This window comes from Rissa tridactyla, chromosome Z (assembly GCF_028500815.1).
Source record: "Rissa tridactyla isolate bRisTri1 chromosome Z, bRisTri1.patW.cur.20221130, whole genome shotgun sequence".
Taxonomy (NCBI): Eukaryota; Metazoa; Chordata; class Aves; order Charadriiformes; family Laridae; genus Rissa; species Rissa tridactyla.
Window position 1 is genome coordinate 75,763,288 of NC_071497.1, and position 10,101 is coordinate 75,773,388.

The 10,101-nt window shown below is 57.4% G+C and overlaps 2 protein-coding genes across 3 annotated transcripts; both read right to left on the reverse strand.

Moving 5' to 3' along the window:
• Window positions 1–3,697: 3,697 nt before the first annotated feature.
• On the reverse strand, window positions 3,698–5,833 carry LOC128902632 (avidin-like). Its single transcript, XM_054185931.1, has 4 exons — window positions 5,712–5,833; window positions 4,600–4,810; window positions 4,037–4,157; window positions 3,698–3,969 (listed from the first exon to the last, which is right to left on the reverse strand). The coding sequence occupies exons 1-4, from the start codon at window positions 5,781–5,783 to the stop codon at window positions 3,936–3,938; spliced, it is 438 nt and encodes a 145-aa protein (XP_054041906.1). The 5' UTR covers window positions 5,784–5,833; the 3' UTR covers window positions 3,698–3,935.
• A 286-nt stretch (window positions 5,834–6,119) lies between these two features.
• On the reverse strand, window positions 6,120–7,685 carry LOC128902399 (avidin-like). 2 transcript variants are annotated; one of them, XM_054185370.1, is made up of 4 exons: window positions 7,527–7,685; window positions 7,191–7,404; window positions 6,567–6,687; window positions 6,120–6,283 (listed from the first exon to the last, which is right to left on the reverse strand). In XM_054185370.1, exons 1-4 carry the CDS (start codon window positions 7,596–7,598, stop codon window positions 6,235–6,237), a joined length of 456 nt encoding a protein of 151 aa, XP_054041345.1. In that variant the 5' UTR covers window positions 7,599–7,685; the 3' UTR covers window positions 6,120–6,234. The 2 variants fall into 2 exon arrangements, with proteins under 2 accessions (XP_054041345.1, XP_054041346.1); XM_054185371.1 differs by having other exon boundaries at window positions 7,191–7,401; window positions 7,527–7,682.
• Between the last annotated feature and the right edge of the window lie 2,416 nt (window positions 7,686–10,101).

The window sequence follows — 10,101 nt, forward strand, 5'->3', positions numbered from 1 at the left end:
AAAACCTCAGCACATTGCAGGCCAGAGCGGGGTCCTGGGGCAGGAGCAGAGTGAGAGTAAAAGGCCAATGAACGTGAAGGCAGGATGAGGCCAGGTTGGGCTGTTGCTGCAGGGGAGCAGGACAGCTGAAGCATCAGGACAGAGCCCCGTGGGTAGTGGGCCAGGATGGGGGATGTTTGAAGCAGCAAACAAATGCAGCTGGAGGGGTGGTGGCAGTGACGCTACAGTGCTGGCTTCCTGGAAACACTTTTGCTTTCTGTTTCTGTTCCCCTGTTCAGGAAACAGGCTGCGTACATCATCTCCTGTCCCATGGGCTGCCTTCTCAGGGGACCCCAACAGACAGGGAATTTGCAGACATCGGGGTGATGAAAGGACAAAAATGAAAACTGACTCCCTGGGGGTCCCGCATGGTTCGTGGTTGCCCCATGTCCCTTGGTGGGCTCTCCCCACCAGGTATCCCAGCCTCATCCTCCCACCCCTGCTGGGGTCCTGAGGCTTCAATCTCACAGACCGTTTGGAGAAGCATTTGGGAACTCCCTCATGCTGCTGGTGACAGCCACAGCACGCGTTTGGGGAGCATGAGAACAAGCCCAGGGTAGTCAGGGCAGTGTCAAGGATGTCAGTGTGTAACAGGGCTGTGCTGAGGGGCTGTGTGGAGAAGGCAGGGGTGAGGATGAGGGTGCAGGGGTAAGGATGAAGATGCAGGGGTGAGGATGAGAGTGTGGGGGTGAGGAAAAGATTGCAGGTGTGAGGAGGAGGATGCAGGGGTGAGGATGAAGATGCAGGGATAAGGATGAGGAGGTTGGCGTGAGGATGAGATTGCAGATGTGATGAGGATGCAGGGATGAGGATGAAGATGCAAGAGTGGCTTTTGATCAAAAGATGAATGACCAGGTATATCGATCAGTTGACCTTGGCTGGTGCAGGCATACCCTGGATAGGCTCTGGTCCGTGCACTCTCCTGGAGCTGTTGGGGGTGAGAGCAGCCCCAGAGCCCAACAGGGAAGGAGGGAATGGAGCAGAAGTTGAGGAAGGCTGGGGAAAGGTGGGCACACTGCAAGAGGAAGAGGATGGTGGACAGGCCCTGAAACTTTCCTGGGGCACTCTGTGCTCACTGCCCCAAAGTCCCTGCCCCATCCAACAGCTTCCTCCCCCGGCAGCCCTGCAGCCCCTACGCAGCATCCTCCTCCCATCCCTTTGTGCCTCTCCCTGCCTGCATGGCTCCTCCCCGAGGTGCGCAGGGACACCCGCATTAGGAGCTGTGCATTACCGATTAGGGAATTTATGAGTTAGAAACTTTGGAAGTTGCTGAAGTGATGAATTAGTGAGTTCATGTCTTAGATGAGTCTGTGCAAAGTGTACTAGGCCTTTGTTTCATGTGTGTGTTTTTTTTTCTTTCTTAATGAGCTGACAAAATAATGTTTAATGTACAGGTGACATTGTCATGTGCATGTGAGCATCTGAAAGGAGTCATATCTTGTTCCACCCTCTGGCTGATGGGGTGACAGCCAGGTAGTGGGAAATACACGCAAATGTACAAATATACAGCACGGATCCCTCCAGTATCTGGCCTTCGCCACACAGTCTGTCCAGTAGCTGTCCCTGGAGCCGCAGGTTTCTCCCCTGGTCCCTCCAATATGGAGCCTGGACTTTGGACCATCCCAACAGCCCAGGCTCCCAGCTCCTGACCATTGTCCCCTCTGTGGGGGCTGGCACCTAGCCCTGTCCCATATGTGCACCCAGGATCAAACCCCCCACCCAGAGAGTAGCTGGAAATGCAGTTTAACAGGAAGATGGAGCAGAGTGGGGTGCACAGGTGCAGGCTGAGGCCAGGCGGGTGTGCTGGCTTGCCTGCATGCAGCCTTCACCCTGACCCCCGGACATGGGACATCCCGCTGCTTCATGCCAGGGATGCTGCCTGGGGACGCTCACCACACGGCCCCTGTGGGTGCCCCAAATGGGTGCACAGGCAAGAAGGCACCTGCCAGAGCCCAAGGCCATATCTGGGAAGTGGGAAGTTACAGAAGAAAAAGGCAGAGTTTGTGAGAATGAAGTACCACCCACTGTAGGAGAAGACCAGGTTTGAGACCAGCTGAGGAGCCTAAAGGCACACAAGTCCATGGGACCTGATGGGATTCATCTGCGGGTCCTGAGGGAACCGGCAGATGAAGGTGCTAAGCCACTATCCATCATATTTGAGAAATTGTGTCAGTCTGGTGAAGTTCCCAGTGACCGGAAAAGGGGAAACATAACCCCTATTTTTAAAAAGGGAAAAAAGGAAGACCCAGGGAAGTACAGGCCAGCCAGTCTCACCTCTGTGCCTGACAAAATCATGGAGCAGATCCTCCTGGAAACTCTGCAAAGGCACATGGAAAATAAGGCAACAGCCAACATGGCTTCATTAAGGGGAAACCATGCCTGACAAATTTGGTGGCCTTCTGTGACAGGGTTACAGCGTTGGTGGATAAGGGAACAGAAACAGACAGCATCTACCCGGACTTGAGCAAAGCGTTTGACACTGTCCTGCACAACATCCTTGTCTCTAAATTGGAAGATGTGGATTTGGCAGATGGACCACTCAGTGGATAAGGAACTGGCTGGATGGCTGCACTCAAAGAGCTGTGGTCAACAGCTTGGTGCCCAAGTGACGACCAGTGGTGAGTGGCATTCCTCAGGTTTGGTACTAGGACTGGTACTATTTAACATCTTTGTTGGCAACATGGATGTTGGGATTTAGTGCATTCTCAGTAAGTTTGCTGATGACACCAAGCTGTGTGGAGCAGCCAATACACTGGACGGAAGGGACGCCATCCAGAGGGACCTGGACAGGCTTGAGAGGTGGGCCTGTGCGAACCTCACAAAGTTCAGCAAGGCCAAGTGCAAGGTCCTACACCTGGGTTGGGGCAATCCCAAGCAACAATACAGACTGGGCAGAGAATGACTTGAGAGCAGCCCGAAGCGAGGGAGGTGATTCTGCCCCTCTACTCCACTCTGGTGAGACCCCACCTGGAGTACTGCATCCAGCTCTGGACCCCCCAACATAAGAAGGACACGGACCTGTTGGAGCAAGTCCAGAGGAGGGCCACAAAGATGATCAGAGGGTTAGAGCATCTCTGCTATAAGGACAGGCTGAGAGAGCTGGGGTTGTTCAGCCTGGAGAAAAGAACACCTTGCAGCAGCTTTCCAGTACCTGAAGGGGGCCTGTAAGAAAGCTGAAGAGGGACTTTATACAAGAGCATGTAGTGATAGGATGAGGAGTAATGGTTTCAAACTGGAACAGGGTAGACTTAGATTAGATATTAGGAAGAAATTCTTTACTGTGAGGGTGGTGAGGCACTGGAACAGGTTGCCCAGGGAAGCTGTGGATGCCCCATCCCTGGAGGCCTTCAAGATGAGGTTAGATGGGGCTTTGAGCAGCGTGGTCTGGTGGGAGGTGTCCCTGCCCAGGGCAGGGGGGTTGGAACTAGATGAGCTTTAAGGTCCCTTCCAACCCAACACATTCTATGATTCTATGATTTAAGTTCCCTTCCATCCTACAACATTCTACGATTCTATGATTACCCAGCTGCTGTACCCGCTTTGTCCCCCAGCCCTCCCAGCCCCTTCAAACACCAGCCACTGCCTGCCCCCCACCTCAACCTGCCCACGGCCACAGAGTGGCTTCTTGCACCCCAGGGACATGTGGGGCACGGCTCTCTGACAGGCAGATAAAGGTTTATTCAGCTCCATGTGCAGGGGCAAGAAGTTTTGGGAAGGTTCCCCACCAGCAGGCTGCTGGGGGGCACTGGGAGGAAGTAGGACAGGGCAAGGGTGTGCTTCCTGGCCAGGATGCTGGGAGCAGGTGGGAGCCCAGCCTGGATACAGGGCAGCGGAGATCCTCAGGCATGCAGGTGGGACAGCAGGGTGCAGGAAGCTCCAGTCCTCGCCCCACCCCATCACTTGATGCGCGTGAAGATGGAGGTGCCAACCCTGCGGGGAAGCCTTGTCAGCAGGAGGGGAGAGAGGGCGGTGGTGGGAGGGCAGGTTCAGGGCTCACCTGGTGGCTTTCCAGACATCCCTGCGGGATGGGACCTCTTCCCGCAGGAGCCACGTGGTCTCCAGTGTCTCCTTCCCACGGCGGTCCACAAAGCACTGGCCCACAAAAGCAGTCATGGAGTCTGGCGGGGTTCAAGGAGGGCACAGGGGGCTCAGAGCCGGTGGCTTCAGTCACGGGAACTTGGGCCACCTGATCCCGGCAGACAGACAGACACCCCCTGCCCCATATCCTGGACAGAGAGATGGACCTGCCTGCCACATTGCCCAGATGGGTCACCTCAGTATCGTCTGGACAGATATATGGGCACCACCCCTGCCACTTCCCTTGGACAGGCAGAGGGACACCCCCAACACATCTCCCAGACAGACAGACACCCTGGCCACCCACCCCAGACAGACATCACATGCCATGGCCGGAGTGAGTGCATGTGTCCTGTCCGTGGCCACGGCCAGGGTTTCTTGGTGCCACGGGGGGTGTGGGGGACCAGCCAGGGGACACCCCACTGCCAGCCTGGGCCGGGGATGGCCGGCTGTCCCGGGATGCTGTGCTGGGTACCCCTGTACCTGCGAACTGCCACTGCACGGTGAAGCCAAAGGTGGGCTGCCCCTTGTCACTGGAGTGCTGCTGGGCCCCTTGCAGGGGTGACACCAGGATCTGCTTGTTGGTGGCTGCCACAGCGGTGTGGTAGGAGCCCGAGAAGGTCCCGGATGCATCCAGGGCTGAGAGGGTCATGTTGGAGCCCAGCTCATTCCTCCACAGGCCCTGCAGGTCACACTGGGGACCAGGGGGCTTTGCTGGCACCTTAGGCAATGCCGAGCCATGGCCCCCCTCTCCAGCTTGCCTGGGCAGTGGGACACATGCCTCCTGTATCTCAAGCTGGCACGGCCCCTTCGCACAGCAGCTGGCACTGGTGGCATGGGCACCAGCTGGGCCAGCACCTCTCCCTCCTGTGGCAGCACAGGGCAGAACTGGGAGATGCCGGGTACCCCCTGTACCAGGGGTGGGTGACCAACACTACCCCAGGGACAGCACAGCGGGAGCTGGTAGCCCCCTTGGCCACACACCCTGTGCCCTGGGGTGGCACAGCAGGTGCACACCGCTCCTCGGGCACGAACACTGTATGCGGGGACGGCACAGCGTGGCACGGCACAGTGGAAGCATGCAACCCCCTCAGCCATGCACACTGTGCCTCAGGGGTGGCATGGCACGGCATGGCACGGCACGGCACGGCACAGCACAGCACGGCACAGCACAGCACGGCGTGGCATGGAACAGCACAGCACAGCATGGCACAGCATGGCATGGCACAGCACGGCATGGTGCTACACAGCATGGTATGGCACAGTGGAAGCATGCAACCCCCTCAGCCATGCACACTGTGCCTCAGGAGTGGCACGGCATGGCACAGCACGGCATGGCACGGCATGGCACGGAACAGCACAGCACAGCGTGGCACAGCACGGCATGGCACAGCACAGCACGGCACAACACCCTGTGGCAAAGCACAGCGTGGCACAGCACAGCACGGCATGGCATGGCACGGCACGGCACGGCCAGGGCATGCAGCCCCTCATCCGGTCACCCTGCACCCTGGGGACAGCATGGCATGGCACAGCACGGCATGGCAGGAGCAGGTAGTCCCCCCAGCCAGGCACTGTCCCCAGGCTGCCCTTACCTTCCTGGCGGCAGCCGCACAGGGGGTGAGCAGGGCCACGGCGAGCAGGAGGCAGCAGCTGAGGCTCCCCATGCCGGCGGCGGTGGCTGTGCCCTGTGCCCGCTCGGCCCCTTTTATAGCGGAGGGGGCTGAGGCCAGGCAGCGGCCGCCCACGCCGGGCCTCCTGCCAAAAACCACCCCGGTGGGAAACGGGCCACTGCCCACCGCGGTGGACTGAGCGAGGTCCTGCTTCCCGGGGCAAGGCGAGGGTCCTGTGGGAGCATGGCAGGGTGGTGGGGGCTGCGGTGGAGGGTCATGGCAAGGGACGCACACCAAGCCTCGGGGAGGGTGACAGGAGAGGCCATGGGATGCCACGGGGGGGTTGTCGAGGGAATATGGGCACTGAGTCATGACATGACAGGAGCCTGGTGGGTGTTTGTGGCAAAGCTTTATTGGGAGAACCAGGTGGTGGGGCAGGGGGGGGCGCCACACCCCGGCAATGCCCAGTGCTGCTGCTGGCCCAGGAACCCTGTTGCTGCCACCATCACTCCTTCTGCGAGGAGGGCAGGCGGGTGAAGATGTTGATGCCGACCCTGCGGGGACACAGAGGGAGGAGACGTGAGGGTGGGAAATGCACCCTTGCACAGGGCAAACGCACCCTCCTGGTGCCGAATGCCCAGCCAGCCCCATCCCACCCCCCAGCAGCGTTTGCACCTTGTTGCGCCCCCCGGGGAGGTCGTGCATGAGTCCCCCATCCTTGGTCACCCCAACACTGGCTGCAGCTCTGCCGGGCACTGAGCACCGCAGGATGGGAGACGCCCCTAACCCCCCAGGGATGCGCAGGGGACCCGAGTGGGGCAGGGACAGGGGGCTCACCTGGTGGCTTTCCAGTCATCATTGATGTTGTCCACACGGGACCGCAGGAGCCACATGGTCTTCAAAACCTCCTTTCCATTCTCATCCACGAAGCACTGGCCCGTGAAGACAGTGACGGAGTCTGCAGGGACAGGGTGGGAGGTGGAAGGGAGCATGGCCGGGGTGGCAGATCAGTGCTGAGCCGTGGCCCTGAAGCCTGCCCCAGGCAAGGGAGAGTAGACCCCGGCTGTCCCTATCCTCCAGAGGCACAGCAGTGACAGGTAAGGTGGGCAGGAGGGGTCAGAGAGATGGAGGTCTCGCATAGAGATGGGGAAACACCAGTGGGCTTCATCCCCCAGCCCATCCTCTGTTCCCTGGCACTGGGAGGTGACAGCAGCCAAGGAGCTCTGGGACCAAGGATGGGAGAGCATCAGGGAAAACAACAGGGGACAGGAGACAGCACTGGGGATGGGGGAACATTGGAAACCCTGATGAGGAAAGTAGGGGATCATGAGGGACATCACAGGGGAGGGCAGAAGAGCATCAGGGACACCAGAGGGGAGGGCAGGGGAGGTCTGGGGACACCAGAGGCAGGGGAGGGGGAGCTCTGGGGACACCAAGGGGAGGCTGGGAAAGGAGAAGCACCTGAAAAGCTCCAATTGACTGTGAACCCAAAGGTGGGCTGGCCCTTGTTGTTTGTGCGATGCTGGGACCCCTGCAGCGGTGACAGCTGGATCTCATTTCTCGTGGCAGTCACGGCCGTGTGGTAGCTGCCAGTGAATTCGCCTTTTCCGTTCACAGCCCCGATGGTCATGTTGGAGCCCAGGTCGTTGACCCAACGCCCGCTCAGCACACACTGCTGAGTGGAGGGGACACAGCATTGGTGTCAGCGCACAATGCAGGAGTGGGCAGGGTGGCTCCGGGCACCCCCGGTAGCTGCAGCCCCCCTGCCCACCCTCTTCATCCCAGCCCTGCCCTTACCTTTCTCGCAGAGAAGCCAGGAGCCACCAGGGCCAGGCTGAGCATCAGGAGGAAGGGAGTTGCTTGCACCATCTCTGCAGCGGGCAGGCAGCCGGTGTACCTGGGGATGCGCTCCTCGACGGGCTCTGCCGATGTGCCTGCTCCCTCGCCTTTTTATTGCTGCCAGGGTGGACGGTGGGAGCTCCAGCCAGGGGCTTGTGCAATCTGGGTGTTTCTGAACTTGCAGTTCCCGGCAGCGATTCACAGAAGTGCCTACCGAAAACCTTCCTCCTTGCTCATACTTCCTTGGCACCTCTCAGGCCAGCCCTGGCTCCGGCAGGTCAGTGGCTGCCAGGACAGATTGCTCAGCCGGGGAAAACCCCTCTCAGGGGATGTTGTCCCTTCCGCCCTCGGTTTGCCACCCCACCGCTGTGCCCAGGGGCACACAGGGGTTCCAAGGAGCGTGAACCCCAATGCACCTGCAGCACACAGCCTCACCCCGCTCCCCCTCACCAAGCATCCTCATGCAAACCCACCCAGCACCAGGCTCATTCCAGGGCTCTGATTTATCCCCCTTCCCCGCCGGGTACTGAAGCAGCCGCAGATCTGACTACAAAGCACTAGGTCTCCTCTCACCAGGGCTGGCAGGAAGGTTTGCTGCTGTTTTTACAAGCTGGCTTTTGTTGGAAGGAAACTATTTCATTTACAAAAAAACAAACATTCCCCGAATGTCTTGGACATCACATTTTAATACTGATAAAAATCGTATTTATGTAGGGATTCTTAGGTAACTTTAAGTACGGTTTATGTAATTCCTCTTACATTATAGTTGTTGCTGTCTGGGGATGCTGAAGTGGCTTGGTTCACACCATATTTTCTCCCCCATTCCTCAGTGATTTTCAAGGCAGTCTCCTAAAATATGTGTGTTTTAATTGCCCCAGTCATTACAGCAAGAGCTGATGGAGACCCACGTACCGGAAAATGCTTCTTTTCTTAAAAGGGAGACAAGGCAATTCTTGGCAACATCTCAGAAATGCTTCCCGAATTTCATTTCCCTTTAATCTCACATTTGAGCCCCAGTTTCTCTCCGACAGTAAAATTAATCATTACCCAGGCTGGGGAGCGCCGTGTTGCTACTGCCGCCATCTCAACGCCCCCGTATCCTCTCTGCGGGAGCCCCACATCTCTCTCACATCTCTGCCCGCAGTGAGCTGGCTGCCCACAGGGAATTCATGCCCCGGGTATTTGCTTCCCTCTGTCTTAGAAATTAATTGCAGGGCAAGGTTTGTTTTCCCATATAGCTGCTGTTTGCTTTGTCTGGTTTTTCAGCAGGCAGGCACAGTTTGGAGTGCGGCGGAGGTGTGTGATAACAAGCACGGTCGGTCTGGGAAAGTTGCAGGGGGCAAGAGGGGCAGCTGTCACCCCCTTGCCATCACCTTGGTTCAGGGAGCTCCCTCAGGGACCTCACGGACACTCGTGGGCATGGGGGTGGGCAACACAAGGCCTCCACACTGGCACCACTACTCATGGCAACCCACAGCTCATTCGTAGCTGCAGGTTTATTTTAGCATCACACAAACAATATTGGTGCTATCTGCCCATAACTTCTATCTTTCCTATGTATAACAACCCCTAGCCCAGAGACTTATCTTGTAGGTGCTGGGATCAGCTTGGTGCTCAAGGAGGTGGATTTGCTGACCAGCCTCAGCCGAGTCAAAAATCATAGAATCACAGAATGTTCTTGGTTAGAAGGGACCTTAAAGTTCATCTTGTTCCAACCCCCTGCCATGGGCAGGGACACGTCCCACTGGACCAGATTGCTCAAAGGCCCATCCAGCCTGGCCTTGAACACCTCCAGGGATGGGACAACAAGCAAAATAAAATCATAGAATCATGGAATGTGTTGGGTTGGAAGGGACCTTTAAAGGTCACCTAGTCCAACCCCCCTGCAGCGAGCAGGGACATCTTTAACTAGATCAGGTTGCTCAGAGCCTCATCCAGCCTGGCCTTGAATGTCTCCGGGGATGGGGCCTCCACCACCTCCATAAAACAAGCAAAAGTGCAGGGCTATCTCCGTGGGGTTTGCACCCTCCAAAGGGCAGCCAGTGAAGCGGCTCAGGGCTGGCAATCATTACCATGGCTAAATCCTGACGTGCCATGCCTGAGCCCTGGCACAGCCGGGAATGGGGAAGGGGGAACGGGCCAGCAGGGAAGAAGTCCAAAGTAGAAAGTGCTCAAGAAGTTAAAAGTTGGCAGGGCTGTGGTTTAAACCCACGTATGCCAGGGGTCAAGAAAGGGTTAATTAACAATAAGAAAGGGTTAATGAATCGTTAAACTTGCTGCTCAAGCTGGGATTGAGTCAGCCTCAAAAAACAGTAGTACAGGCAAATACTAGAGAAAATCTCATCTGTAACCAAGGGTTGTCCTCCCAGCCCACAGCAGTGCCCATGTGGAAGCTGCTGAAAGCTGAGCCTGACAGATAGGAGTTTTATTGAAGCGATACAGTCAAAAGAAGAGGAAAGAGCAGAAATATTCCTTGATACAGACCAAATGGCCCAAGCTTTGAAAGAAACTCTGTGGGCACCTACTGCCTGGG

Coding starts and splice junctions, on each gene's coding strand:
- LOC128902632 (XM_054185931.1), bottom strand. CDS start 5,783: ATGGGGAGCCTCAGCTGCTGCCTCCTGCTCGCCGTGGCCCTGCTCACC. Junction 4,811..5,711: donor GTGCGGCTGCCGCCAGGAAG/GTAAGGGCAGCC, acceptor CCTGGTCCCCAG/TGTGACCTGCAGGGCCTGTG. Junction 3,970..4,036: donor GATGTCTGGAAAGCCACCAG/GTGAGCCCTGAA, acceptor GCTTCCCCGCAG/GGTTGGCACCTCCATCTTCA.
- LOC128902399 (XM_054185370.1), bottom strand. CDS start 7,598: ATGGTGCAAGCAACTCCCTTCCTCCTGATGCTCAGCCTGGCCCTGGTG. Junction 7,405..7,526: donor CTGGCTTCTCTGCGAGAAAG/GTAAGGGCAGGG, acceptor CCCTCCACTCAG/CAGTGTGTGCTGAGCGGGCG. Junction 6,284..6,566: donor GATGACTGGAAAGCCACCAG/GTGAGCCCCCTG, acceptor GTGTCCCCGCAG/GGTCGGCATCAACATCTTCA.